The sequence below is a fragment of the Stegastes partitus genome, unplaced genomic scaffold (assembly GCF_000690725.1).
Source record: "Stegastes partitus isolate 25-593 unplaced genomic scaffold, Stegastes_partitus-1.0.2 Scaffold170, whole genome shotgun sequence".
In the NCBI taxonomy this organism is placed as follows: Eukaryota; Metazoa; Chordata; class Actinopteri; family Pomacentridae; genus Stegastes; species Stegastes partitus.
In genome coordinates this window covers 449,346-477,140 of record NW_007577901.1, presented here as the reverse complement: position 1 = coordinate 477,140, position 27,795 = coordinate 449,346, and the positions used below count along the sequence as shown (strand labels likewise).

The 27,795-nt window shown below is 40.7% G+C and overlaps 1 protein-coding gene across 1 annotated transcript; it reads left to right on the top strand.

Moving 5' to 3' along the window:
- Positions 1 to 4,026: 4,026 nt before the first annotated feature.
- On the top strand, positions 4,027 to 23,582 carry sonb (SON DNA and RNA binding protein b). The gene is made up of 20 exons (XM_008279793.1): positions 4,027 to 4,117; positions 4,594 to 4,800; positions 7,573 to 7,607; positions 7,866 to 8,065; positions 8,236 to 8,432; positions 9,005 to 9,213; positions 10,433 to 10,721; positions 11,445 to 11,638; positions 12,001 to 12,153; positions 12,507 to 12,682; positions 13,178 to 13,312; positions 13,495 to 13,581; positions 14,151 to 14,366; positions 15,614 to 15,724; positions 17,414 to 17,530; positions 18,757 to 18,904; positions 19,408 to 19,476; positions 20,355 to 20,470; positions 21,320 to 21,421; positions 22,137 to 23,582. The coding sequence occupies exons 1-20, from the start codon at positions 4,035 to 4,037 to the stop codon at positions 22,212 to 22,214; spliced, it is 2,922 nt and encodes a 973-aa protein (XP_008278015.1). The 5' UTR covers positions 4,027 to 4,034; the 3' UTR covers positions 22,215 to 23,582.
- The last annotated feature ends 4,213 nt before the right edge of the window (positions 23,583 to 27,795 follow it).

Below are 27,795 nucleotides of genomic sequence, written 5' to 3'. Positions count from 1 at the left end.
TCAACCAGCCACTGTGGCACCCAGGGAACGAATGTACGCAGGGGGGGTGAAATGAGTCCATTGTCCAGCCAAAAATTGAAGGTTGATGGGTTTTATTCCACTGGCTTGCAACAAACAAAGAACATAAAAAACCCTTGCTTTGTCCTCAGCCCTGGTAAAAACCATGAACTCCTGTAGGTGCCCAACTCATCTACATCTACATGCCCATATATGTAGATTCAGCCCCTCCGCCAGCTACCCAAAACTGTCAAAATAAAAGCACCAACAACTACTCAGACCAACCACCACAAACCAAAGTGCATTCCTCAAAGAAAACTACAGAAAATAAATAACTAAATATTAAAGATAAAATATTACAAAACAAACAAATAGCTCCAACACACACTATGTAAATACTTTAGAATGAAAAATGAATAATGTGTATATCTATGAATATACAGCATACGATACTTTTCTTCCTTTTTATTTATTTTTTTTAACTCTTTAAAACTTTTTTTTCTTTAGAATATTTAACTTCTTCATGTTCACAACCACTTACAACAAACTTACTTCAAAAACATGAATGGCGTCAACCTACTCGGGACTACAGTTCCACAGACCTCTAACAACTTGGGTTTTCAAAAGGATCCCTTACCTCAATACAATTCGGAATGATGAGTCACTGGCAGGGCTGCAAGATGGCACAGTGGTTAGCATCTTCGCCTCACAGCTGGAAGGTTGCTGGTTCGTGTCCCGGTGAGGACACCCTGCCTTCGCCCTAAGTCGGCTGGGACAGGCTCCAGCCCCTCCGCGACCCTAGTGAGGATTAAGCGGTGTATAGATAATGGATGGATGGAGTCACTGGCATGTCCTTGGTGTGGGAAAAGAGTCTCCTCTGAAGTATCTTGCCATCCGGGTCACAGCACCATACCGTTGAAGACATTTTACCCATAGTCCTCATGTGAAGTTTGCTGTAGTGGGTGTTTATTAGTATTCTGGTATACGGTGGGCTCACCAACACATAGCATGAGTCTGTGAAGGTGAACCGAAAGAGAACATTTGCAGTGTTACATCTTTTATTGGGTAGAAGGTAGGGAGGGTCTGGTTCTGGTGCTGGAGTCACTGGTTCAAGTCCCACTTATTGCCAGAACCTGCAGCGTCCAAACACTTCCTGCTGTCAGATCTGATCCTGTTTTTGACTTCCAGCTCCACGGACTTCTGAGGAGCCTCCTTCTACCTCAACCTGGAGTTTCCAGGATGTGTTGACTCTGTATTATGTTCATGCAGCTCCATCAAAGCTTCACTGTGATGCTCAGATCTGGAGTTTGAACCACAAACACTGGTAACCACAATTAGCTGCTATGTTTTTACCTGATGGTTTGGAGGTTAAACAAACAGACTTTAAATCAGAAGATCACTGGATCTAATCCAACCAAACAGTTTTATGTCTGTCAGTAACAAAACGTCCCCGAACTTTCACCTTGTTAACAGGTATTTCTCTACTTCAAGCTAAACACTAAATATAAAACACAAGACTCTGAGCATCAGACCGTGCAAGACAAACATGTTGCTCATCCAGTTCAGTCTGTGGTTTAGTGGAAATATTCCAACTCTTTAATTTTCAAGGTTGGTGGTTCAAATCCAATCTTTGGAACCATTTTGCATTTTCTTCTCTATAAGTTTTCTGGTACCGTGGTAGGAACACACCAAACCAACAACAGGTCTCAGACATGATAGTGTAGAGGAAACACTTTAGATTTCTCATGCAGGAGGTTATGTCTAGATGCAGCTGTTGTGTCTCTGTGATTATTGCCACATTTGATGCTTTCAGAGTATCTGCAGTTAGTTCATGAACTGATTCAGCTCACCTGGATTCACAGAGTCCTGCATCCTGGATCTGAATCCAGACTCTTCACTTCCAGTCTCTATCCAAACCAGAAGGCGCCATCTGCTGGATTTGGAACCAAACACACTTGCTCTGTATATTTACGCTGAAAAACAGATTCCATGTTCTTACCATGTTTTTGTATTTCTAAGGGACAGATAACTCGAAAGCCTCAATAAAGTGAGAGAAATTACAGATAAGATGTACTTCATTTTCATTCCTTCTCAATAAAACCATATCAGTCTTGTAAAGAATCACGTGACCGGAAGGCGGTGGATACAACCTTGATGTGTAGATTGATCGTATTCAAGTAAGAATGATAAAAAAGTAGGATTTCGTAGCTTCACTTGGCTCTGATTAACAACAGCAAGATCGCCGTAAGACTCAGAAAGACTGCAAGTGTGAACCAAGCTGTAATTTCCACTAGTTAACCTCTGCACCTGCTCTGACTATGTTTTGTGTTGTTGTCGTCGAAAAATTCGAACAGAAAAACTGCCACTCACCAGCCGCTTTATGCTGAAGTGAAATTATCCACAGAACTTTGAGTTTTCTGGTCTTTGGTTGCCAAAGTGCAAAAAATAATAATAATAAAAAATAAATAAAATAAAAGCTACAACAGCCCGTTTGTCAAGTGAGACAAGTTACTTAGAGGTAGTACTTCTGGTTAAGTGACTGAAAATGAAATACAAACTCATGGGTACAAACGGTGTTAAATGTGTGATTCTTCACTGGTGACAGAACTGTGGCTGCAGTGTTTGTGAATAAGTTGGTTAAAATGATTGGGGGGAAAAAATGAATCAATAAATACGCAAAAAATAAACTCAGCTGTAAAGGGCTGTTGATGGACTGTTAGGAATTGATGTTTATCCCTTGGATATTTGACTGGAATAAAAAACAAAAGTTAAAATAAAGTTATGACAATAGCCAACTCCAACAAGTGTGAAGATAGATTTATTTTTGAAGACCTAAGGGCAGTTATTCTCATTTGCAAGGTGATTTATGGACATACTTAATATTTTTCTATCAGCCTGTGGATATTGAAACGCAGTCAGTATTACAACCACAGTGATCATATTTCTTCTCCTTAACCTTCTCATATTCATAGTCTTCCTCATGATTATTTTCAAACAGTTTTAGTTTCTCTTTCAAATTCTGACCCTGCTTAGCTTCCAATATTAGGCATGTATTCATTCTTTTAGCACTAAAATTATCAAATGTTTTGCACATTGGTACAAATATATAGATCTTGCATTGTGATGCAAGAAAAATGCTTTTGACTAAAATTAATACATTGTCATTTCATCTGATATCATCAGATTGTTAGAATCATTTCTGCTCGACCATTTCTGATTGGCCTGAAGTCTGGATATTTAAAGATTATTGTTGGACTTTAGCTTGATACAGCAAATACTGTCTGAGATTTAAAAAAAAATATTTTGTCTAAATTGTGAAGCTATGTTTGATACAGAAAATATCCCTAGTTGACTTTCGCATTGATATTTTGTTGACATGTGCTCAAAAATGGGACCATTCATGATGTTTCAAATTCTTTATTTCATATTTCAGCTCATCCATAATCAGAGTCTATTTGATCTACTTGACCAATATTGTGGATTCTGAATCAATGACAGAATGAGAAAATAAAATAAATAAAAATCTTACCAAGAACTTGATATACCAATCTTGAATTTTACAGATTCCAATTTAAATATCCGTAGTTTACGATAAAGTTTCAAGCAAATCAGAGATGGTTGAGCAGAAGAACCCTGATGATTTAAGATAGAATAATCCTACAGAACTCTGTCTTTTCTGCCGTATGTGGAAAATGTATGTGTGGCAAAATAAATTCAGTATTAAGTTTGAAGGCAAGAAGTACTTCCACCAAACCAAGACGTTGTACAAAGACCTGGGAGCATGCAGAGAAAACATTTTTACTCTGTTCACCTTCATCAACACGGAGACAGATTTTATTTATTCATTATTATTTTTTTATCTGTACAATATTAGATTTTAAGACGACGTGTGAAGAATTAGAAACCAGCAAACAGCAGAGGGCAGCAGTGAACCAATATGGCGTCTAATGTGTTTAACCAATAGAAGGACTGATACCCGGAACCCACAGCTGGTAAGCAGTTCCTACCCGGACTTTAAAGGAGATGCACTCAAAAACATGGCGGCCAATATAGAGCAAATTTTCCAAGATTTTATATTGAATAAAATCAGAGAGATTGAAGACCAGAATGAAGACAAAGAGTATGTCGTGTTTTGTGTTTGTCCTTGCTGTAGTTGCTCACAGTTCGCAGGATTTTAAAACAGAAACGAACAAACAGAATCTGTGAGCCGCTGCGGAGCTTTATTTACCAACAAGCTAACGTTAGCTGCTTATTTATTCATTGAATGTAACAGGACAACTTGTAGTGAGGACATTAGGGGGACTTAGAGGGCTGGAAACACAGCGCCGGAAGAAGGAAACAGCTGGAAATAGTTCGTTAATTGTAAAACTGTTCTTCTGTATTTCATGTAGAAGTCAGGAGGCTGTTTTTAAGATAAGATATTTGAATTTTTCCGTTTAGTTTCGTTTAGAAGAAGCCAGAGTCCTCTTAGATCTGGAACATGCATCAGTGTTAAACATATTTTCTGGATGTTACTGACCATTAAGAGGTCCAGTAGCAGGTTTACTGTGTTGGACCAACAGTGATAATGAATGTTTCTGTGTCTGTGTCCATCAGTGCTGCTGAAGCAGTGGCTGCTGGAGAAATGGATTCAGCAGAAAAAAGCACTTCAGACAAACACGAAGACTTCAGAAGCAGCGGCTCACAAAAGAAGCACAAGAAGCACAAAAAGCACAAAAGTAAGAAGAAAAAGAGGAATCGAGACAAGGAGAGCAGCTCAGAGTCTGGAGCTGAAGTGGACAGAGGAAGCAGACATCAGACCAGGTGAAGCTTTCTCAATCCCATAATAACCCCCATCATAGCATCATAAAACACCCACAGCAGAGTTCCACTGATTTTATGTCGTCTCCCATCCCACAAGGAAAACAGTATTTTGCTGTGTAGTTTTAACAGAGATGGATTCCAATCAGGGCTGCAAGGTGGCGCAGTTGGTAGCACTGTTGCCTCGCAGGTTGCCGGTTCGCGTCCCAGTGAGGGCACCGGAATCTTTCTGCGTGGAGTTTGCATGTTCTCCCCGTGCAGCGTGGGTTCTCTCCGGGTTCTCCGGCTTCCTCCCACACAGTCCAAAAACATGTTGAGGTTAATTGGTGATTCTAAATTGTCCATAGGTGTGAATGTGAGTGTGCTTGGTTGTTTGTCTCTAAGTGTGGCCCTGCGATGGACTGGCGACCTGTCCAGGGTGTCCCCTGCCTTCGCCCTAAGTCGGCTGGGATAGGCTCCAGCCCCCCCGCGACCCTAATGAGGATTAAGCGGTGTATAGAAAATGGATGGATGGATGGATTCCAATCATAATGTAGCAGCATTACAATTACATTCATGAGGATTTGTTATTTTGGGCACATATTTCACACATTTCTTTATAATATGTTGTTTAATATGTGTTTTATCTTTGTAAGAGCGCCTGCTTTGAACACGGCAGAACACAGTTTGTGTTGCTTCGACCCAAAAGTGGCTCATTTGTGGCATCGTCTTTTCCATCTCCGACAGTAACAATTATTTTCTCGCATGTCAGACTTGCCCTGCTTTGTTTTTGTGTTATCGCTTTAGTCTCTGTTCAGCTTCATTCCACTCCATCCTTGTGATTGTGGTAAATCCTGCAGATTGTTGTTTGGCGTATTTGAAGCAGTCAACAAAACTGCAGCCCTCAAATAGGGTTGCAATGACTTTATTCGTCCTGGCAACATTTACTGCCACTGCTGAAATACATACATGCTAAAATCAGAGAAGTATTGCAGATACACTTCATGTGGTTTGTTGTCTTCATGTTGGAAGTGTTTGTAATCAGATTCCTACTCGTCCTGAACCTTATCAGCCTTAAGGCCAAGTCATGGTTTCTGTGGACAGCTGTCAACCCAAAACAGTGGATTTGCACATGCTTCTGTAAATACACCAACCGGGGGTACGTGTACGCAAACACGTTCCAAACAAGCACACCAGAAAACAACATGGTGACCTGCTGGCAGTGACAAGAAGAAGAGCTGTTCTGTTTGTTGTGTTTGACTGGACAGCATGAAAAAGTCAAGAAGAGGAAATCTCGTAACTAAAAATAACACCAAGGATGTGAACTAAAACAAACCTGTGACTAACTGCCATTTACTATTAAAGTAGAATTTCAGTCTATTTCAATCTGTCGCATTTCCCATTTATGTGGCTGTTGCGTCTTGCTGACTTTGCACTCTACGACTCTGTTGTAAAGATCCAAGGAAACAAGGAGTCGCACAAAAATGTTTACACACCGTCTTTAATGGAAGGATTAGCATGAGCTTCCTGCAGCTTTCCAAGAAAAGAATCATGAATCATTTTAAACATTTCTGAAGGAAAGCATAGAAATTAGATACATAGAAAGGACATTGTGCTACATGTATTAGCTAATGTGTGCAGGGAAGCTGGCTGACATTCATCTGCTCACACTGGTTTGTTTAGATCTTTGAGGCTGACTTTCACTGTGGTCATGACTTTGAGGAAACTTAGTAGTTGAATGCAACTGTGGCTCGCATGCTGATGAGGAGGATAGTGGGTCATTTCAGTTAATTTGTCAGCCTAATTATTTTAAGCAAAGTCCACAGATGAGGAGCTAAAACAAATTCAGGACTTGCAGGACAGAGCCAGAAAGACGACAGGATGTCCTGAAAGATATCGTACCGCGGGTAGCTGATTGTGTTTCTGTGTTCACTGCTGACTGAGAAGAAAACTGTTGTTGTACAGGGTGGAACCTGTTAATGTCAGACTTTAAAACCTCCATGTGTCCAGAGAGGGCCTGCAGGGTGGCGCAGTTGGTAGCACTGTTGCCTCGCAGCAAGAAGGTTGCCGGTTCGCGTCCCGGTGGGGGCACCGGAATCTTTCTGCGTGGAGTTTGCATGTTCTCCCCGTGCAGCGTGGGTTCTCTCCGGGTTCTCCGGCTTCCTCCCATACAGTCCAAAAACATGTTGAGGTTAATTGGTGATTCTAAATTGTCCATAGGTGTGAATGTGAGTGTGCTTGGTTGTCTGTCTCTAAGTGTGGCCCTGCGATGGACTGGCGACCTGTCCAGGGTGTCCCCTGCCTTCGCCCTAAGTCGGCTGGGATAGGCTCCAGCCCCCCCGTGACCCTAATGAGGATTAAACGGTCTATAGATAATGGATGGATGGATGTGTCCAGAGAGAGGAGTACCAGCTTTGGAGCTCCAACTGATGAATCTGCAGCTTTAATAATCAGTGTTGTCACCCAGACATCAAGTGGAAGACGGACTGAGAATGTTCGGCTCAAATGCTCAGCTCTCCATACAGTCAGTAAAAACTTAAACAGTTAGAAGTCGTCTAATATGACAACACAACAAATTTTATACTGCCCCACTGAACACAGTTCACAAGCTGTTTTGTGCAACTCCTCATTTCCCCGAATCTCTGAAATTCAGGGAAAGAGGGCAAAGTTAGTATCACACTTAGAGTCACAACAGTCACATTAATGGGGAATATGAAAGGTTGAAATAAACCAGAATTCTCCTTTAACTCCCACTTTTCAAATGTGCCTAACTCAGGTTTTATCTTTGCCTCATAGAAGAGGAACACCAACAGAAGCGAAAAAGGAGCAAGGTAAGTCTGTTCGTCATTATAATGTGAATTATTGATCATCCATGGTAGGAAACTCCTCATATATCTGACTTCAGTGATAACAGCAGTACCGCTGTGGGATTAGTGATTGCTATCTTAGATTATGGAGTCATTTCTGTAAACTTCCACCTGTCCCAAGTTCCTGCAGTGGACCTTATATGTTACCTCTATGCATGTCTGTGTACTTGGTGCTGTATAAACATGTTACCGTTGCACAGAGCTGATGAACTGTTTGTCCAGGTGCCGATCATGAGAGTAAGTCCAGATGCCACAAGCAGCACTCAACAGGAAAGAAGAAGAAGAAGAAGAAAAGGAGGAAAGGTGACGAGAACTCATCAGATTCTGACTCGGCGTTCGTGTCAAAGCAGAGGGAAAGTAAATGTGGTCAAAGCTTATCGCTGCGACGACAAGAGGAGCTGCCTGATATAATCCCCAAACAGGTAGAAACTCAACTGTCAAATGTTTTGATGACAAACAGCAGTCATCCTTATTCAAATCTGCATCTTTGCTTTCAATACAAGCAGGAGAAAAATATTCATCTTGGATTTGACTTTTCATGAGCAGATACAGTTCTGTGGTTTTAGAATCTTTCCTTCTTGCTCCCTAACAGGACACCTCCAACCAAGGAAGAGGAGACGAGGAAAGACACGGCAGGAGGAGTTGTCGTCGCTCACCGTCACATTCCAACTCTCACTCGCATTCCGACTCAGTGAAGAGGAATTCTCACTCCAGGTCTAAACACCACCACCACCGAAGGTCAAGGACTCGATCGCGATCCGGTTCGCAGTGCCACAGGACTCGCTCCAGGTACGAATAGAAACCTTCTCGAGAGAAATGTGACACTGTTTTGGTCTTGATGCCTGAACTTCAGAAGTTTTTTCCATGTCCTCACTCTTTGTGCTTAGTTTCCTGTGGGATGTTAAAATATTGACCTCAACTTGCCAACTGGGAAACTTTAAATCTTCTGTCTTTTTAAGGCGATGCCACCCACATCCAGTTGATGTGACACTAATGTGATGCCACTTTGCTGCCAGAAAAAGTGCAGTTATTTGAATGGATGGTGCTTTTTAATGCTCTAATACATAGACTTCTTACTCACTGAAATGAGTGGGCTGTTAATTATGTAATGTTTCTGTTAAAGGCTTGTAGACGAAGCAGTGACAGAAAAAGGGCTGTATCTGTCTCATGGACTTTTAATCTGGTGGAAAGGGAAGCTGGTTGTGACTCAGGGGGACTCGCATAACAACTGTAATAGCACTTTATGCTATGCCTTAAACATAGTGGATAAAAAGTAGACTGGTTGCTTTCATGTTACATAAAAATAAGGCTATTATCATGATTGTGTCGTCCTTTTTTTTGATGTTTTTTGATGCTGTTAGCTCCTCGGAGAAGAGGGGCGACTTGGATGAATCCATACAGTCCAACCAGTGTCCCTCAGAGCGTCTGCAGCTGCCTCAGCTGGGCCTCAGCTCCACGCAAGGAAACATCCGAGCAGAGGAGCTGACTGAGTGTGGGACAGGAGAGCCTCAGAGCCCTGAGCAGAGTGAAAAACCACAAGAGAGAAAAGAAGAAACAGCAGAAACATTAGGTAGGACTTGGTTTGCAGCTGGTATTCTTACAGTAGTTTGTAATGTCATCTAACTTTATCACGTTTAGTGATTACATGATTTATCATGTTAGAAATTTGTTATGCAGTCTCTGCCTCTAGCCATTTCTATTGCAGTGTAAAATGAGCCCACAGTGAGCAAAACTGTGATGAGGAGACAAAAGCACCCACAAACTGTGTGAGTTCAGAGGGTTAATCGAGTTGGCGGCATAAACAATAGTCAATCACTAAAAGTGAGTCATATACAGTGGGCATTTTCCAAAGGGTAATAGAGTTGATTTTTGCTCACTGGCATTTACTTTCACAGCAGTATCATGGTGGATTACATTAGATTAAAATGGTGTAATCAAAAGGATTAAACTGAGGAAACATCTGGACAGATATGTTGAACACGTTTTACAAATGACCTCCGAGGTTGAGTCACATGACTATGAGGACAAAAACAGAAACTCATGGTACATCCTTTTTATCTTTTTTTCATTTTCCTTAGTTTGGTTTAACTTCAACTCTTTCCCTAATTCAACAACAGCCATCTCTTAAGAATCTTAACATTTAATACATTTTTTTGGGACAAACCATTAATGACTGACTTAAATCCTTTAGATTTGCCGCCTATTTTCCCAATTAACTCCAGCTTAATATGGACTCTCGTCTTGTCGTGTGTTTAGACTGTGCGCTTGCATGTCTCATTCCTTTATGGCTGTTCACATTATAGGTTCAGATATCCACTTATCTGGTAAAAATGTGACAAATACGACTTAAACGTTTTTGTTATTTGAGAGCAACACAAGGCCATTTTCCACTGCATGAACTTTTGGGCTGTTTTAGTACAAGAGTAGCACAACAACAAGCACCGCTTCCTGTCCTCGTCAAGTAGCAGCCTTCTTTTCTCTAACATCACAATCTGCAATGTTAAATTAGCCAAACAGGCAAACAAAACAATGTTTGTTTCCTACATGCTCATAGAACTGTAGCTACTATTTGTTGAAGCGTACTTGGAGTTAACGTCGCTGTCGGATCCTAGAGTGAAAGCAGAAAAGGCTGAAACCTGCCTCCTTGCTCCTGAGTTCCTGCAGTGGAAAGCCACCTAAACTTGAGCTTTATCAGGGTTGCTGTTCATTTTGAAGTAAAGGATACTTGTCACCTTTAATTTGCCCTGTTCTTTGAGGTGTGTAATGTTTGTTGTGCTGTTCTGCTAAAGCTTCAGGTTGTGGCACATCCCAGTCCACGCTAAACCAGTCCACCTCCACTGAACCTGAACACATCACTGAGCCCAGCTTCCTTCAGTGTAAACCTTCAGATTGCCCAAAGTCTTCTGCCGCCAGTCTTAAAGCAGCAGCAAAGAAGAAAAGAAAACAGTCCAAGTCTCCACAGAGAAACAAAGAAAGAAAGTCTTCAAAGAAGCATAAGAGATCCAGGTCACCTGGTCGGAGCTACAGGAGGGGATCCAGATCCAGGAGCCCTTCACTGAAGAAGAGGTCACGCTCAAGGTAGAGTGCTTTAGTTCATTATAATAATAATAATGTAAATGAGTCTCAGTGGACAGAGCAGGGAGCTGAGAAATGAAGTTGGCTGACATAAATAACAGGCGTTTCCTACATAGTATCAGTGGTGGAAACTATCAGCGTCTACTGACTCAAACGCTGTAGTTAAGTATGATTTTGAGGCATTTTTAGTTTATACTTCTGTCTAGCTATATTGGCATGTTTTTGTTCTTATGCAACTACGTACATCTGAAAGCTACAATAGAGTTAATTGTATGTTGCATAAGTCTGATTCAATGGATGTAGGCTGCAGAAATTAGTAATAATCAATCCCTCCCAGCTTCTCTCCTTTTTATTCTGCTTTTTAACATGTGAGCATGTCATCATAAGTCTTATTTCAGAAGCTTTCAGTGTTCTCATCTTAAATATAGAGACTTTTTTTCCGAGTTTGGTCAGAGCTGAAACAGAATCACTGACAAGGCGTAATGTTCCATCACCTTGACATAAGCAGGGATGCTGAGTGGATGATTCCTCAATCATCAGCATCATTCGTAAACAACTCTGTCAAGGTGAGATAACTGTGTACCAGAGTTTGAAACAACGGTAAACAAAGTGTGAAATAGGAGCAGTAACAGAAAGAACTGCCAATCAGTGGGGGAGTTTAATATCCAGATGTGGTTTAGCAGTTGCTTCATGACAAATACATAAAAATGGATGTTGTGTGTTTAGGTCGGGAGGCCGGAAGTCGTGGAGGTCACGGTCACGGTCGGTGTCTCGGAGTCGGAGGAGGGTCACGTACAGCCAGAGAGATCGCTGGAAACGTGAGCCGAGCCACTCCCCCGTACTCATCCTCCGCAAAAACAGATCCCCCTCCAGGAAACACGGCAGTTCGAACAACAGCCCTCAGCGCATCAGCGAACTGGGTCAGACACTATTACGTCACTCATGTGAATGTCGCACACTGACTGTTGTGCTGCTTGTTCTGTTTGTCACTTGCATTCTGGCGTCCACATGCAAAGAATAACTGGAACTGTGGTAGTGAAAAGAAACATCTCTTTTTCTTGAGTTTGTCTTTCGTCTCACATCTCTTTCAGTTCACCAGTAAAAATGTGGTACATTATCCATACGCTCTCCAGATTTTTAAAAATAAAATCTGACTTTTGTTTGTAGTGTTCATTGCCGTTTCTGTTTCAGAACTGCATTTTATGTAGTTTGTGTGCCTGTAAATAAGCTGGTTGCATAAATACTCCAGATGTTTATGTTTCTCTTCTGTGTGTTTCCTCAGATAAAGAGCAGTTGCTAGAAATTGCCAAAGCCAATGCTGCTGCTATGTGTGCCAAAGCTGGAATGCCCATCCCTGCCAGCCTGAGGTCCACAGTGCTTCCCCTGGCACTGCCAACTATGGCCATGAATGCTGCAATGGCCAGTATGACTGCTGGTATGATTTCTGTTGCTACCCAGGCTGTGTTGTCCATCCATGGAACAACTGGGCTTTTCATCCTCAGGATTAGTTATGTTGTTCAGTTTCACTTGGAGCTGATTTAGGGAGCTGTTGATTCAGCTTTATGCTCATTTAGGCTGTAATTTGTCCTACTCTGAGTAAAGTGTATTTCTTTAATTTATTAGAAGATCATTAACCGCACATAAACTCCATCATTACCTGCAAATGATAAACCTTTGGGCTTATTGTTTAAATAGTTTATTTAAAGTTACTATGTAGGTGATGTTCTGAGATAAACAGTTGAGATGCTTGTTTTTTTTTCATTTGCTTCTGTCTTGTTTCCTTTATAGCCACCGTGACGGCAGCCTTGTCAAACATGGGCACTCTGTCTTCTCTGCTCCCACTGCCTTCCATTACTAACAAGCCGCCTCCTGTCCCTGCACAAGCCAGCATTGCTGCTCTGGAGGAAGTGAAGAGGAAAGTAGCAAAGCAGGCCAACAGCATCAGCATTAAGGAGTTTACTGATGTAAGGGTGCACAGATTGCATAACGCATGCTGGAGAGAAAACAGACCACTATTCAGTTAACTCTGTAATGGTAATACATGTAGTGTTTGATTAAAAACGATGCGTTTTCATGTCATTTTTAACCATTATTGCTGTAGTAGTTTTTAAAAATAGAAAAAAGAACAGCAAAGACGAGAATTCTGCTCACTGAAGAAGTAAACATTTCATGATTTAAGCACAAAAATGCTGATAAGAGCAGGAAATGCATGTTAAAAGATCAGAGAGAACTAAAAACACCCAACCTGAGAATAAAACAGCTAAAAATAAATACCTGTGACTCCTCAGCAGTCAGCTAGAACTGAAGAAATCTCGTGGATAAGAGGAGAAACGTTTCCAAGAACCTAAAATTAAAGTCCAGTTGCTGTTTTTTTTACTAAAACTCATAAGATTACCAGCACCAGGATGACTGAGAACCTACACAGACTAGTGATGTACTGTCTGTGTGTGTGTTTGTAGAAATGCAAGATGATTGTGGACAGTACAGGAGAGCTGCCTGTGGCGCTGCCTCATGTTTCAGATGAAGAGGATGATGGGAAGCCCTTTGGAGGATCTGCTCTTCGAGAACCAAAAGTCATCAGCTTCAGCATCAACGTAACACTTTGTCTTAAATGAGTTGACTATAAAAAGGAAGTTTCTAATGTTGTAAATGATGTGGGAATATGTAGTAACTCCTGCCTAGAAGAGACAGTAGGTTATGTAAATGCTGCAGTATGGTAAAGCAGTACATAGGTCGTATGTCCTCAGAGGGCTCAGTGTTCTTTTTGTCTTTTCAGAATACGACTGTTCGTCCAGCAGTGCGTAGTGATGCAGGAATGGCCAAGGAGTTTCCTGTGTCTTCAGGATCACAACATCGTAAGAAGGTCGGAATCGAAGTGCAGGAGATATGGATTTTATAACTCTATTTCAAAGTTTAGTTTAAAAATCAGACAGCTGGGGCGCCGCTGTAGCTCACCTGGTTGAGCTGGCGTCCCATGTATAGGGGCTCCAGTCCCCAACGCAGCGGTCATGGGTTCGACTCCCGCTCGTGACCCTTTGCTGCAGGTCCTTCCCCCATTCTTCTCCCCCCACTTTCCTGTCTCTCTCTCTGTCCTATCTAATGAAGCCAAAAAGCCCAAAATATATATATAAAAAAATAGTAATAATAAAAAAATCAGACAGCTGACAAATGTTAACCTAAGCAAACATACTCCTGCTTTGGTCAAATATTTACAGTGCAGTACTCTGAGTGGACACTACATGTAACCAAAGGATTCATCCCCACAAATGATTAAAAAAAAAAAAAAAGGAATCAAAATGAACAGTTTTTCCAATAATGGAGATAAATGTCTCACCAGACAGTAAATGAGAGTTTGTTTTTTTTTCCCAATTTCTTTAAACATGTCTTGAGGAGCCCTTTTACCATACTGATGTTCTGTGTTCCTCTCTCTAGGAGGGAGAAGGACTGGGTGCCTATGGAGAATGGGTTCCAATTGACAAAACAACAGACAAAGCTGCAGTTTCCTCCAGAAAGGCCGTGACAAGCGTTCCCATGACGACGGCCACCTCATCAGGAGACACGGCAGAAGGAGTCGGGCAACCGGAAGCTGCAGAACAGCCTGCGTTTAGCACGGACAGTGACAAAGTCTTCCCTGACCCACTAGTACAGGTGAGAACTGGGCTGTTAAAGTTGTGTGTTTTTAAAAATTGTTTTCGATGTCAGAGCTGTAAAATGGTTTGATTTTTGGTTTAGATAGTCGATGAGCTTATTTTACTCCTGATCCTAAAACTATAGCAAAATATGTTTGGCCACTAATGTGCTGTGGAATCTAGGGCCTGATAGACAGTCACACTGAAGAGAAAAACATCAAGTAAACAGTAAACAGGAGTTTTTAAATAATAAAAGAAGTGAAAACTGTGACCACACCATAGACTGTATAAAAGATGGACGTAGCAACCAGCCCTGAAAAATGAAGCCAACCCGGAAGTGTCAAAAACCTGCAATATCACTACGTCCGCTAGTCCTGGCTCCAAAAAGCCCTGGCTCCCATAGAAATGAATTGGAAAAGAAGTGATCACAGATCACAAAATACCGCATTCCTACAGCTCAGGATTTTTTTAAAATTAGTTTTCATGGTCAAGTCCAGAGGTCAGGTGGCCCATCTGAAAATAAATCAATACTGAATTTTTAAAAAATCTTCAACATTTTGCGGGGCAAGGGGCGTGGCTGGCTTGATTGACAGTCGGCAGCGACCATATAGATGAAGCGAGCAGAAGGCGGTAAATGTGGGCGGATAGAGAGGGCCCGCCTCTCAATCCGTCTGACCAATCGCTGCTCCTATGGCTCCGCCCCCCTCCAACGATTTTTGCGTCACTGGCTCCAAAAATCCAAGATGTCAACCAGGAAGTAGCAAAACCCTGGCTTCATTTTCTCAGTGCAGAAACCAACAGGTGACGTCACGGTAGCTACGTCCATCTTTTATGCAGTCTATGGACCACACCAGGTAATCCCCCTGATCTGAATCTAATAGAACATGCTTTATTTTAGTAGGAGGCAACACAAAAAAAACATTTAGCATATGACACAAGTGATCTGTCAGAAACAAAGGCAGACATAAAATATAAAATAAATTAAAGAACGTTGCCTTTGGTTGTTAACTTTAAATGTAAAATCAAAAAAATGTGTATACAGTGGACAGGATTTCTGATGTTTAAACTTTTCAATGATATAAACCAGGTGTAGTTTACTGTACATCACTGACAAAAGAGTGTTGTCCCGGCTTTCCTAATTTTGTGAACTTTTCTGAGTTTGACCCTGAATGTACAGAAGCTCATGTACTACTGAGGCTCTTTGCTTTGCAGCTTTCAAAGTTGAAATGTTCAGATTACGCTGTCTCTTCTGCACTGTCTCTGCAGCCGGTAGATATCACTCAGGCTGTGACTGAGAGGATCAAAGCTCAGAGGCGATTGGCCGAGAACCCCTATGACATCAGTGCCATCTGCATGCTCAGCCGGGCACAAGAACAGGTAAGACGCTCAAGATTATTGGCCAGATGATAGCCTGATGTTTGGAAGAGCTATGTTTTTCACAGTGTGCTAAGCTCATCAGCACATAACACAAACACATACAGTCATCCTCAAATGTATTCAGACCCTTCCATTAAAGAAAAGGCAAAACTCACAATAGTCACTCAAATAACTAGGAACTGTAAAAAGTAATAATAAATAAAAAATTGCTAAATTATAATTTAGTGAAATAAGCATTGCTTTTGAATTGTGGTTGAAAAGAATAATTAAAAAAAAAAATCTGTCTTGGACAAATTAGAGCACTTTGCTGATGAGCAGTGAAATCATAATGCCTGTCAACAGGTGCAGAAGTCTGATTGAGAGTTACAGAAAACACTTGATGGCAGTGACTGGTTTAAAGGTTTGTTCAACACAATATTAGTTTAAGGGTTCCATCATGCTTGTTTGCTTGTGTGTGTGTTTTTTTTATATTTCTGTTGAACCACAATTCAAAAGCAATGTCATGATGTTCATTACATTTTTATTTATTATTACTTTTTTCAATTTCAACTTATTTCAGTGACAGCTTTTTTTCCCCTTCTTTATTGGGAGGGTATGAATACATTCGAGGACGACTGTAACGCACAGTTCAAGCTGGGAATGTCATAGTTTTCAGGGTATATAGTCACGATGCAGCAATGATGAAGACACTATTCAGATCATTTGCTCTAGTAAAAGTATCAAAAAACGCTGTGGAGAAACTCCATTAAAAGTGTACATCAAACATATCACTGAAGTACACTTATATATTATTTGTGAAAGTACTTAATAACAAATAGTGGCTCTTGTGAATGCTAAACTAATATATATAATATTACCCCTCTAAACTCCGATCCGTTTCTGGACGATTTTTGCTCCTGTCAAAACTGAAATTTGGTTAATTTACCCGATGGAACCGAAAGTTGCACGTGCTTAGTTAAAGGACAGACAGAGAGTAGAAAACTGGACGATTCTTTTTGTTTTTACAATTTCTGGCTTTGATAGATGCTGTAATTTTAGCAGTTTAGCGATTTCAGGTTCAGAGGGTGAATAGACTACTGACCACGATGAATGTTGTAGCTCGTCAAGGTGAGGCTAATTCAAAATATTTTTTTAAAGTGGCATTCTCTTCTTACTGTGACATTCCTGCAATACCATGTAATATGTCAATGTTTTTATTTTTATGCATTGTGACTATTAAACAGAATAGTAAAATAAACATACATTAAGTTGCTATCATGAGAGAGACATGTAAAACTGGTTGTCATAGTAAATGTAGGTCAAAGAACTAGCAGGGTTTAAACTACTACCACTAAAATATTGTATGTATTTCATATAATAATATATTTTAAAATGTTGTAGTTTCATTTGAAATTACACAAAAGAACATAATGTTATACAGGCTTTAAAATGTTAACCTAAAATGACAGCTAGGTCAGCTTTTTTCATGAATAGATTTCAACTTAAACTAATTTTTTTATTTTCGTTAAATTGCGATGAGGTTCATGTAAAGCTGGAACACTTACAGGCCACACAGCTGCTCATTTTTCATTTTTCTGTCTTATTGCTTCACATGCTGCTTTCAAACAAGAGGATCTGTTGACTTGTGAACTACTGCTGACTAATTATGACAATAATGCGACACACTGTCATGGAAATGTTTCATGATAGGTCGATGCGTGGGCTCAGTCCAACACCGTTCCTGGTCTCTTCACTGGTTCGACTGGGGCGCAGGTCCTCAGTTCTGAGGAGCTGTCAACCAGTGGACCTCAAGCATGGCTGAAGAAGGTGAGACACATGAAATCACTGCGACAGATGCTGCGAAAAAGACCATGAACATGTGTACTATAAAGATGCAGACAACTCTACACCTTTTAATGACCTGGAATGCTTTGTTATTTATTGTTATTCATATTATTAGTTTTGCTCCCTGTGCAGTGCTGTACTTGTCACTGCTAATGCCACTCGTTTGTACAGACAGAGCTGCCATACATTTCCATTAGTGTTTTGTTAATTTTTTTAGGTGTTGATTGATAATACACACCAACAGAGAGGGGCACATGGACAGAAATGAAGAAAGAGGAAAAGAAAAAAAACAACAATTGAATGATGAATATGACACACAAAATATAAAGAAAAGCAACATCAAAGCCAGAGTGCAGGACTTTGACATGTAAATGAACCTTCAACTTCACACAAAGCCTGTCAGTGGCTGCTAAATCTCTCAGTGTTTTGCAGCGTATTAGAGTTTTGCTCCAGTAGCAAGGCATTTTACATCAGCCAACAATTAAGAGAGGAGCAACCATAGCAACAGAGACACAGTAGGCTCCAGCAATGAGGAGTGTGGTGGGAAAAACCCACAACCAACATCGAGGCATAAACACGTGTGGACAGTGTTTGTGTAATTCCTGCCACGGCCACAAGGGGGAGACACAGGCTCAGCATTACAGCATTTCAGGAACACAAATTAACCATCAGTCTTTCTTCACTTGTTTATGCAATGTAGCTTTTTATTTCTTTACCTGAAAAAGTGAAAAAAAAAGGTCAAAGAAATTGCAGCATGTCCTCTATTTCATTAAATTGTTGGGCCTTAATTGACTTCTCAGGGCTTGAAAGATGGTCAAGAATTATCCGATGATAATGCCATAGCTTGATTGACTAATTTTTGGCCCTTCCCTTTTCTCCATTTCAAAAGACAACATTACTATCCCAAAATAGAATAAAAATAATAATAATTCTGGGCTCCTCGGCTGCTAGCGCTAGCATTAGCAGCCACGCTCTATTGCAGTAATGTGTGTTCAATCCCCAGCAGCCTAAACTAAATCCTAAACTGAATATAACTTAACTGCTTGCTCTTCAAAATAAACGGTTACCTGTGGGGTTTTCTCAGACACAAATTCAGTTTATATTCAGTGTTACTCACAAAAACACACTGTACGCATCCTTGAGGTCTAACGTCGAATGTATTTCCTTCCTCATTAATATCTCACTGTGTCTGTTTGGGTCTTGATTAGGACCAGTTCCTCAGGGCAGCTCCAGTATCGGGCGGTGTCGGGGAGTTCCTGATGAGAAAGATGGGCTGGAAGACAGGAGAGGGCCTTGGGAGGAACCGCGAGGGCACCGTGGAACCGATCGTTATTGACTTCAAGGTCGACCGCAAAGGTCTGGGGCTGCAGAGAACTGAACCCGCTGCCTGCTGATACAGATTTTATTATGAATCCTGACAACATGCTTTATAAGGAGATGATGGTGGAGGGGTCTCAAGGGAAGGAACAGATACGTAGCCCTTCATGTCGACTAGTCACACTGTGAACCACCTGCACATCAGTCTATCCCTGTCATCATAGTTGATCTAGGCCTTCCCCCTTGGCTCTTGGGACATTGGTGCAGATGCAAGAATTAAATAAAAATGGCGGAGGTCACTGTCATTGTCGATTTCTCTTCATTAAACCCAGGACCACTTTAACATCTCGCCTACAAAGTCTAACAAGAAAACACAAAATTGAACAGCTAACACTTTGCAAATAACGGTTCATAATAATCAATCAGTATCACACTGTCACACTGAATTCCTTTAGTCTTTAGGGAGAGGGTGCTGTTCAAATGATTCAAATTATGGCAGTAATGGTAGGGGTGATGCTAATGAAGATTTTTTTTTATTTCAGGTCTAGTTGCTGAAGGAGAGAAGCCACAGAAGCAAACAGGAGGGCTGGTGGTAACCAAGGATCTAATGGGTAACAGATACACAGCATGAAAATACACCTGAATATTGTCCTGTAGAAATTATGATGCTGTTCACCTTCAGCCCGGCACTTTGTACCTTTACATTTTGCCCCCTATTTTACACAGGCCCCCTATAAATCAATTTTTCTGTAGACTGTCAGCCACTTTGGTGCACATGCTCACATGATTGCGAGACATTCGTCCTCAAGCTCAGAGCAGTTCTCATAAATAACAACAAGAGTTTTCCTGAGATTCACTGGCGAGGATTTATTGTGGTTTCCACGTAAGCACCAACAGTTTGGTTGTGACTGATGGAAGTAGGAAGCGCTTATAATGAAAAAACGTTTTAAAAAAATGTAGCACATATAACTGCACTCGTAAATCAAAAACCAGAGGGTCCTAGAGAGTTTAGTCTCTTTGCAACACATCTTGCGAAATGAAGGAAACTTCAACTTCATAGTAACTTCTGTCGATCCTCGTAAAATCACAAATTAGCAAAGTCAATCTAAATATCTGAAATAATTTGTACAAATCCTTCCATAACTGATCCACAGATGTGAGCTCATGCTAACCGTTATTTATGCGTTTTAAGACTCCTCGGCTCTCATATTTTGGAAACAGACCCAGATAACATTTGTAGCAAAAGACTCACCTTGAACAGCAAAAAAAAGATGCAGCCTTCTCCTGCACCAACATCAAAAATATACAGATTGTACTTTTCTGATGAAAGCATTTCTTAAACACCGTGAAGAGCTGGGTGGCAAAGTGAATGTGAAAATGTATGAATATTCAACACGTTATATCAATTCAACTTCGGCAGATTATCCCTGCCTCTGAGGATTGTTTGTTTGCCTCTTTCATCTTATTATGCCCTTTTATCTGTGCGCAGGGAAGCACCCGGTATCTGCTCTCATTGAGTTGTGTAACAAGAGACGGATAATGCAGCCAGACTTCGTCATGGTTCATCACAGTGGTCCCGACCACCGCAAGAATTTTCTTTTCAAGGTGGGACTATTTTATTCTGTGTGTCAATCTTTACCCTTTTTTTTACATGTTTTACAAGTTTAAATGTTCTCTTAAGCTTGAATTTGTTTTCACTTGCTTTCTGCCTCTGACAAGATGAAGTCTACAGTTTTACTAGCTTCTCTGACAGTCCGCACTAAGACACCGCATTGCTTTAAAGTAGCGCGAACATCAATATGGTAATGCATCCACAAAGACAACATGAAGCACATATGTAATTTAACATGTTCTTCTCGATTTATGTTAGCCTGCTAACACTGCCAGCAATATTCATACACCTGTGTGTTGGGCACTGAGCTGATGGTGGTGCTAAAGCCTCATTCACCTTAGTTATTACGTTTCACTCTGAAGGGGACATGAATGTGTATTAAATAGACATTATGAACAGAAAGTCAGCTGCTTTAACGATCCAGTATCCATTTTTATTGTGTGTTGTATGTCTCCAAAGCTTTAAGGAGTGAAACAAAAGCTCCTCTTGCCCCCACAAGATTTTCATCCAGGTGCTATGTAGAACTAGATTACCACTCATCTTGCTAAAAAATGAGCACAATCTTGCCTACTTCCTGCTCCCAAGTGAGTGCATGAAGACTTTTGTGTTCACTCCTGCAGCCAACAGCAGAACATTTGGCTGCTTTGCGCGTGGTTGAGACGTTTTAGAGCAAGCAGGTAGAAAGTAAATGGTGGATGAGCACATAAATGAAGTTAGACTGAATGATTTTGTAATTGGGAACTTGGCACAGTTTTCAAAACAGCTAAAATGGTTTTTTTTTTAGGTATATGCTTGAGGTTTGCTTACACTGAACACTCATCCATACGTCGTGTTGTTTCCAGGTCACAGTGAATGGTGTCGACTACCAGCCTCAGACAGCGAGTCCCAATAAGAAGCACGCCAAGGCCATGGCAGCTACAGTTGCCCTGCAGGCTCTGGGAGAGGTATATATGATGAGAATTATTCCTGCTTTAACAGCATAATGCAGTTCAGCAAATAGACCCTAAAGGCTAATTTGACATCATTATTTCCAAAAGGAAATACCAAAACATTCACATGCTTTCAAACAGAAATTACACTGTATACATTGTGAGTGTATTTCCACTCCCTCAATGTTGTCTTAATTTGCTTTCCCAAACACATTTAAGAGCCCCTAAACCTCACCATTAAATAGAAACTTCCACATTAGATCGAGATTAGATAGTTTTGAGTTAAGTTTTTAATTGTGGGACCTGACCCAAACACTCCCTTCAGGGCGTAACAAATTAGAAAATATCTTCATGTTTGGTTTAAATTCAGCCCATATTGTTATGATAGGTCCTGAAACAACTGAATTATGTTTCCACAGAATAAACCCTCTAGCTACTAATACACACCCTTGTCTACAGTCTCCTTCCACGAAAAGAAAACTTTAGCAATATATAATTGGAGGTTGGGGTGCCCAGTTTAACCAAATTACTATTCTGGATGAGGTTTTCCTGTTTTTTGTTTTTTGTTCCTGTCATATTTTTTCTCACTGTGGGCTCATTTTTCACTGTAATATAAAGTCCAGCACCTCAAAGGAAACAGAACAATGAGAAGAAGTAGATGTGAGAAGTAGCCATGTAAAAAAATTATGTCATAAAATTCAACATATAACGTATTTTATTTTCTTTCAAGGTTCCTGTCGATGGACCAGGACTCTACACTGGCCCTGTGTTCACTGCTGCTTCTACTGGGCCCCTTTTCTCCACATAGACATGTTGCTGGCAGGCAGGATTTTTTTTCTCAACGGACATTTTGATTTGTCACAGTCGGGAGAGCACAGGTGTAGTAATGATGGCTGTTCTACTTCACAGAACCGCAAGTGTGTGAAGGTCCACAAGAGTCTATATGGCATACATTTCGTCGTTAAGAGCCTGTGTAGCCCAGAATTAGTGGACTCCATGTGGCAACTGCACAACAAGGGTAGTAAAGTGCACGTTGTGTAGACAACCTACTGCACATGGAAGGGAGTCCTCCAAGTGGACTCCAGCAGACTGGCAAAGCAGCACAATAGCAACAACTAGGCCACAGCTGTCCATGTGTACGTCTACAAGGGAGTATAATCAAGGTTTAGGGAAGGTCCTGCTTGTGTTTGTGCTACTTCAACCTCATTACTTAAGCCTTGATTCTACTGTAGTGTTGACAGACTGAATGCAGACTTGTTTTACTGCTTCTCTAGTCCGCAGGGGTCTACTTCCATGCATGCACACTGTCGCCCTTGCAGCGTAGTCCCTGCGTGGTGTTCTCACAGACACAAGTTTTAGGTTGCACACAGGTTCTTGCCCACTTGCGGAGACGACGAAACTCGCATCACATGGATCCTTGTGGACCCTGGCCGTAGTGTTGCACTGAACTGAGCCACTGGTGATTCCGTCTTTGCCTCCTCAACTGCAAGGGGTCAAAATATCTGCCTTGAAAACGGTCTTTTCTACATGCTTCAACTTCTTGATCACAGCTTTTTTAGTATCCTGTCAAATAACCCGTCCGTCATTTCCACTCTTACACACCGAGAACAAATACTGTAGGCACATGACAGTGAGACTTCACAGTACGTTTGTATCAAAGCCACTTGTGACCAATTTTAGGCCCACAAATATCACATTTCTTAGTTAAGTTTATGGCAGGGTAGCTAATCTGTTTTTGCCAGGTGCTTAGGATTGGTGAAGATTCATTGCATTCAGAGTGGATAATGTATGCATGTACTGTATGTATGTATGTATGTATGTATGTATGTATGTATGTATGTATGTATGTATGTATGTATGTATGTAAATATGAGCGATGTTTGGTATAGTAGCATTTTAGCCTGACAAGTATTAGCTGACCAATACTTTATTCTAATCTCAGAACAGACCCAGGTTTCTCTGCGATCCATTGGTTGTTGGTCACAGCAAAGCAGAGCTGAGTTGGTCTGTTCAGTGAAGAGTTTTATCTGTAAATGAAAGTGTTTTGTTTCCATTGGTCTTGATATTGAATTCGTGGCCTGCCTTCTGACAAGATGTTCCTTCTACAAGGCTGGTAAAGTTTAGCCTTCTAAAATTATGTAAACAGAAATAAAGAGTATATTTATGTTATATAGTAGAGAAAGTCACATTGTCTTTCTTGGTACCAGTGATGATGTTGAATGTGATCTCTGGACTTGTCTTTGTCTTGTGTGATGTTGATTTCTGAGCGAACACCAGCAAAACTATTCTCTTACGCTTCAGCTGGGTTCTGTGTTTGCGCAGTTACGTGGTGATCTCGCCAGCTAGTATTTTGGTGTATCCACAGTGTGCTTCACTGTCAGGACTTCACTGTTGTAGTCCTGACCAGGGTCACGCCAAACATGCTGGAACCCATCTGAGCTGTACAAATTGGTCTCATCTAATCAAAGAATGTTCTCCCAAGTGGGTGCCTGTGATGTATAATTTTAATGTGAAATTATTGAAGCCCACTAATCTCAACATTTACCTTCATGATCCAACTCCTGCATCTGTAAAAGTGTAGCAGCTTTGTGGCTTGTTTTGCCAAGCTAAGGTGAAAGAAAACTTTTAAATTGCATTGCCGTGGCACCATCAGATTATACAGATCTGTATCATTTGTGACACCTCAGTTAAGCCTGTTGGATGTCATATCACCCAGCTTAGAGACTCTCAGGATTGCTTTGTTCATTTAGAATATTTCGGAGTGTCAACAGCACAAACAGCTCAATAAACTTATTGTGCTTTACCCATTTGTAATCTGTGCAGCATCTCCACACAGACCGCCCCAGGCCGACCTCCTGAAGTGACAACAGGCTCAGAAGGAAAAAAAAAAGTGTCAGGCTCTCTTTTGTCCAACTTTGCTGCTAGATACCAACCACATCAAACACTCTCAGATCTCGTGAAACATACTCAGAAAGCTGCTCTAAATAACATTTTCTCATCTAGTGTTAATGGGCAAAACACCTCAAGTCCAGTCCACACAGTGGCTCTGCTGAGGCCTCTTCTCTGGCTGCTGGTGCCTTATTCAGGGTCATCTAAGTCTTGATCCTGCAGTGGATTCTGTCCTTCTGTTCCACCTGTGTGTGTTCATGCTGTCCTGTTAAAAGTATGCTCGTGTAGTCTGTCATTTTTCATCCTGGGATTTACTTCTTACCCTCATGGATCATAATAATCTAATAAACTTCTAGAGTTTTGTCCGTTTCACTGTTTATACTGTAAATCTGCTATGTTGCCTTCCTGTACTCAACACTGAATGTCTGTCCATCCTGGAAGAAGGATCCCTGCTCTCCCTGAGGTTTCTTCACATTTTTCCTCTCCAAGGGATTTTCTTACCCCAAGAGACACTGAGAGAGAGAGAAAGGCAGCTTGGTATAAAGTCTGTTCTGCATTTGCATCATTAGAATTTAGTGGGAGAGCATCTAACGCAGAGATGGTGAGTATGTCTCACTTTTTCAGAGTCAGTTTTGTTGAGAAGTGGGTTTTCCTGTACGAGGAATTTGACCTAGTGTTTTTGGTGAAACACTGACAAGTAGAAAATTTCAGTAAAAAAAAAAAAAAAAAGTAGCAGCCCAAAGAATTAAGAGAGTAAATAATAGAAATATTTACAGTCTGCAGGGATTCAATATGAGACTTTTGCAGTTTTGAGTTTCAGTTCAGTTCAATTAAACATGTTTTTATTGGCATGAATATCAGGTTAACAACATCGCCGAAGCATCTGTCAAAAATGAGGTGCGAAACTTCAAATAAAAATTAAAAAAACTGTTTTTGAAGTAGATTTCGGAAAGGAAAAAACAACAGAATGGCAAAAAGACAAAAAAACAGCATTTTATGTGTGTAATATGTGAAGATAATTGTCAGTTCAGTGATGTTTTAATTGCTTCAAGCCTCTGTTTTGTCTTCTATGAATGTTGCACCAACTCAGATCCAATTTAAAAAAACAAATCCATCCCAATTTGACTTTGGATTCACAAACAAAAATAGACTTTCTAGTAATATGCTGTATTTGCATAGTGTTGCCACAGTAATCAACTTAACTCTGACTGCAGTTGCCTGTAAAATACAATATTTTCTTCTTTGTGAATTGCTGACACAGCATAAATATCAATCCCAGCTACATTCCCTGAAGGTTCCTTCTTTTTCCAACATTCCCCCCTCTGTCTGCCATCACAAACTACTTATTTCCTTGTGTTTTTGCTATTGCAGTGTAGCTCTTGTAGTGCTCACAGAGGTTCTTTTGGTACAGCCTGGTGTCACCTCTTGTTTCTGCTGGATCTAATTTCCTACCCAATCTTTTTTTCTCGTTAGATAACATCTCCAAGAGTAATTCAAGTATTTGTAGAGTGTTGCCCACATACAGCGCTGTCAAAAGGAGTATTTCTGGGTCAGTACCATTTTTGAGGTTGTTTTGTGTCCTATCTTCCTCAGTGTGGAAACATTCAGAGCTCCTGAATCATTCAATAATACGCAATTTAAATATTTTAATTGCAAACATGTAACTTCAGTTGGGTTTTTGTTCATTAAATATATTCTATGTTTCGAGGCCAGTTGGTTGCATTTAACTTCTGGTCCATAACTTGTGTAGAGACACGATTTTTGGTTCATGCATCTGAGAGAGTGTGAGCCAGGAGATATCTATGCATCTATCATTTGTGTCCTGTTCACTGAGCTCTACCATGCAGAGGAAAAGTTGACTCCAGTTTGTTTCAACTCTGTTTGCGTGTAACTTCTAAGCTGTGTAATATTCTGATTTGTCTGGTGGAGTTATTTTGAAAGACTTTGCATCGTCCTAAGCATGTGTTGCAGCCCTGGGGTGTCTCTATTTTGTAGTCGGCTGCATCCCACCATTCAACATTAGCTGAGAACCATGAGGTCACTAGAACTGCTGCAACAGTATTTCAGTGCTGTTTTTCTTATCCTAATCACAATGTGCTGCTGTTTCTTGTCCTCTGGCTCTGGTCTGGTTTCACTATTTGTAGTTGATGCCCTCCATCCTTTTCATTTCTTGCCCTGAGGACAGCTCTGATGCAGCATACTTCTGCAGTCTTACTGGCTCTGAATTTGAAGAAACAGGAGGTTTTTGCTTTGTTCTCTCTCTTTGTACTTAGTTTCTAATGATCGGTTCTGTCACCCTGTCTGTATTATAAAATGAGCTCCTCTTTTCCAGGTTTCACCAACATTATCAAGGTCACTTTGACCAGCAGGCATTACTGGGCGACGTGGTTTCACGGCCATTAGTCAGCACTTTGCCACTAATTGGATAAATGTCTGTAACCTCTTTTCTGTGTGGGACTATACCCTCATATCCCTGATTGGTGAATTCTGTAATCCAGTCATCATTGGAGCATTACAAGGGCCTGAATGACAGTTTGTATGGAAGCATGATTTTGAACCTGAGTTTATCAGATTTCAGTTCTGGAAATTCATTCAAATTTGTACATTTTAAATGAGATAATCCTACATTTGCATACTTAACCATGAAGCTTTCAGAAAACCTGGAATACAAAAAATATCATCCTAATTTAAGTTATTAAAGTTTCTACCCTATTTACCTGTACTATTTTGCCTTAAAGAGCATTTAACCTTTGATGCACAGTGAACATAGTGGCTTGTCGGGTGTAACTGGAAATAATATTAAAAATCCAATTGGACATGTCTTTTTGGAAGAACTAAAACACTTGAACAATCACTCAGTTTTCTGATAATTCATGCATGAAACAGTTTTCTGAAGTCATCTCCTATCCAGCCTTTTCTGAGCAAAAGGCTGATTCAGATTCAGCTTAAGCCTGAAAAAGAGGAAAATGTCACATCTCTGTGTGAGTCAGTGGCCGAGGCACGTCATTACATCTGTGGGTAAAAGAAGAAGAACTAGTGATGGACGGATGAATCCTGATGAAGCTCAAACTCAGCAGCACAGTGACATCTGGTGGTTTGCAAAACTAATAATACTGGAGCTGCAACACTGATTTCACTGTTTCAGTCTTATCTATGTGCATTTAAATGTCGCACTCTGACTTTTTTTCTGTGGAGCTGCAGGTGTCACTGGCAGCTTATGTGTTTTGTGCACAAACAGCTTTCACATAATGTAGGCGAGCAAAAGGTCAAGTTCAAAAAGTTTACTTGAGCTTTTGAATATTCTTTGTGGGCGGTTTTTCAAATAGCCGCAGTGAGCTAACGGTCGATCATTGATTTGCTGTCGGAGGTCTGTTTCAACAAGTTAAATCTGAGGGGGATAAACACTGAACAAGTGAGTTTTAATGAGTACAAATAATCATCAGTTGCTGTCAAGAGTGACTTGCACACAAATCTGACAAAAAAATCCCAGTTTTCCCAAA

Bases quoted from the DNA above. Each gene is read 5' to 3' on its own strand.
- sonb (XM_008279793.1), top strand. From the start codon at position 4,035: ATGGCGGCCAATATAGAGCAAATTTTCCAAGATTTTATATTGAATAAA. The intron at 10,722-11,444 runs GTAGAGTGCTTT...TTGTGTGTTTAG, and splicing joins AAGAAGAGGTCACGCTCAAG to GTCGGGAGGCCGGAAGTCGT. The intron at 18,905-19,407 runs GTCTGGGGCTGC...TTTTTATTTCAG, and splicing joins CTTCAAGGTCGACCGCAAAG to GTCTAGTTGCTGAAGGAGAG.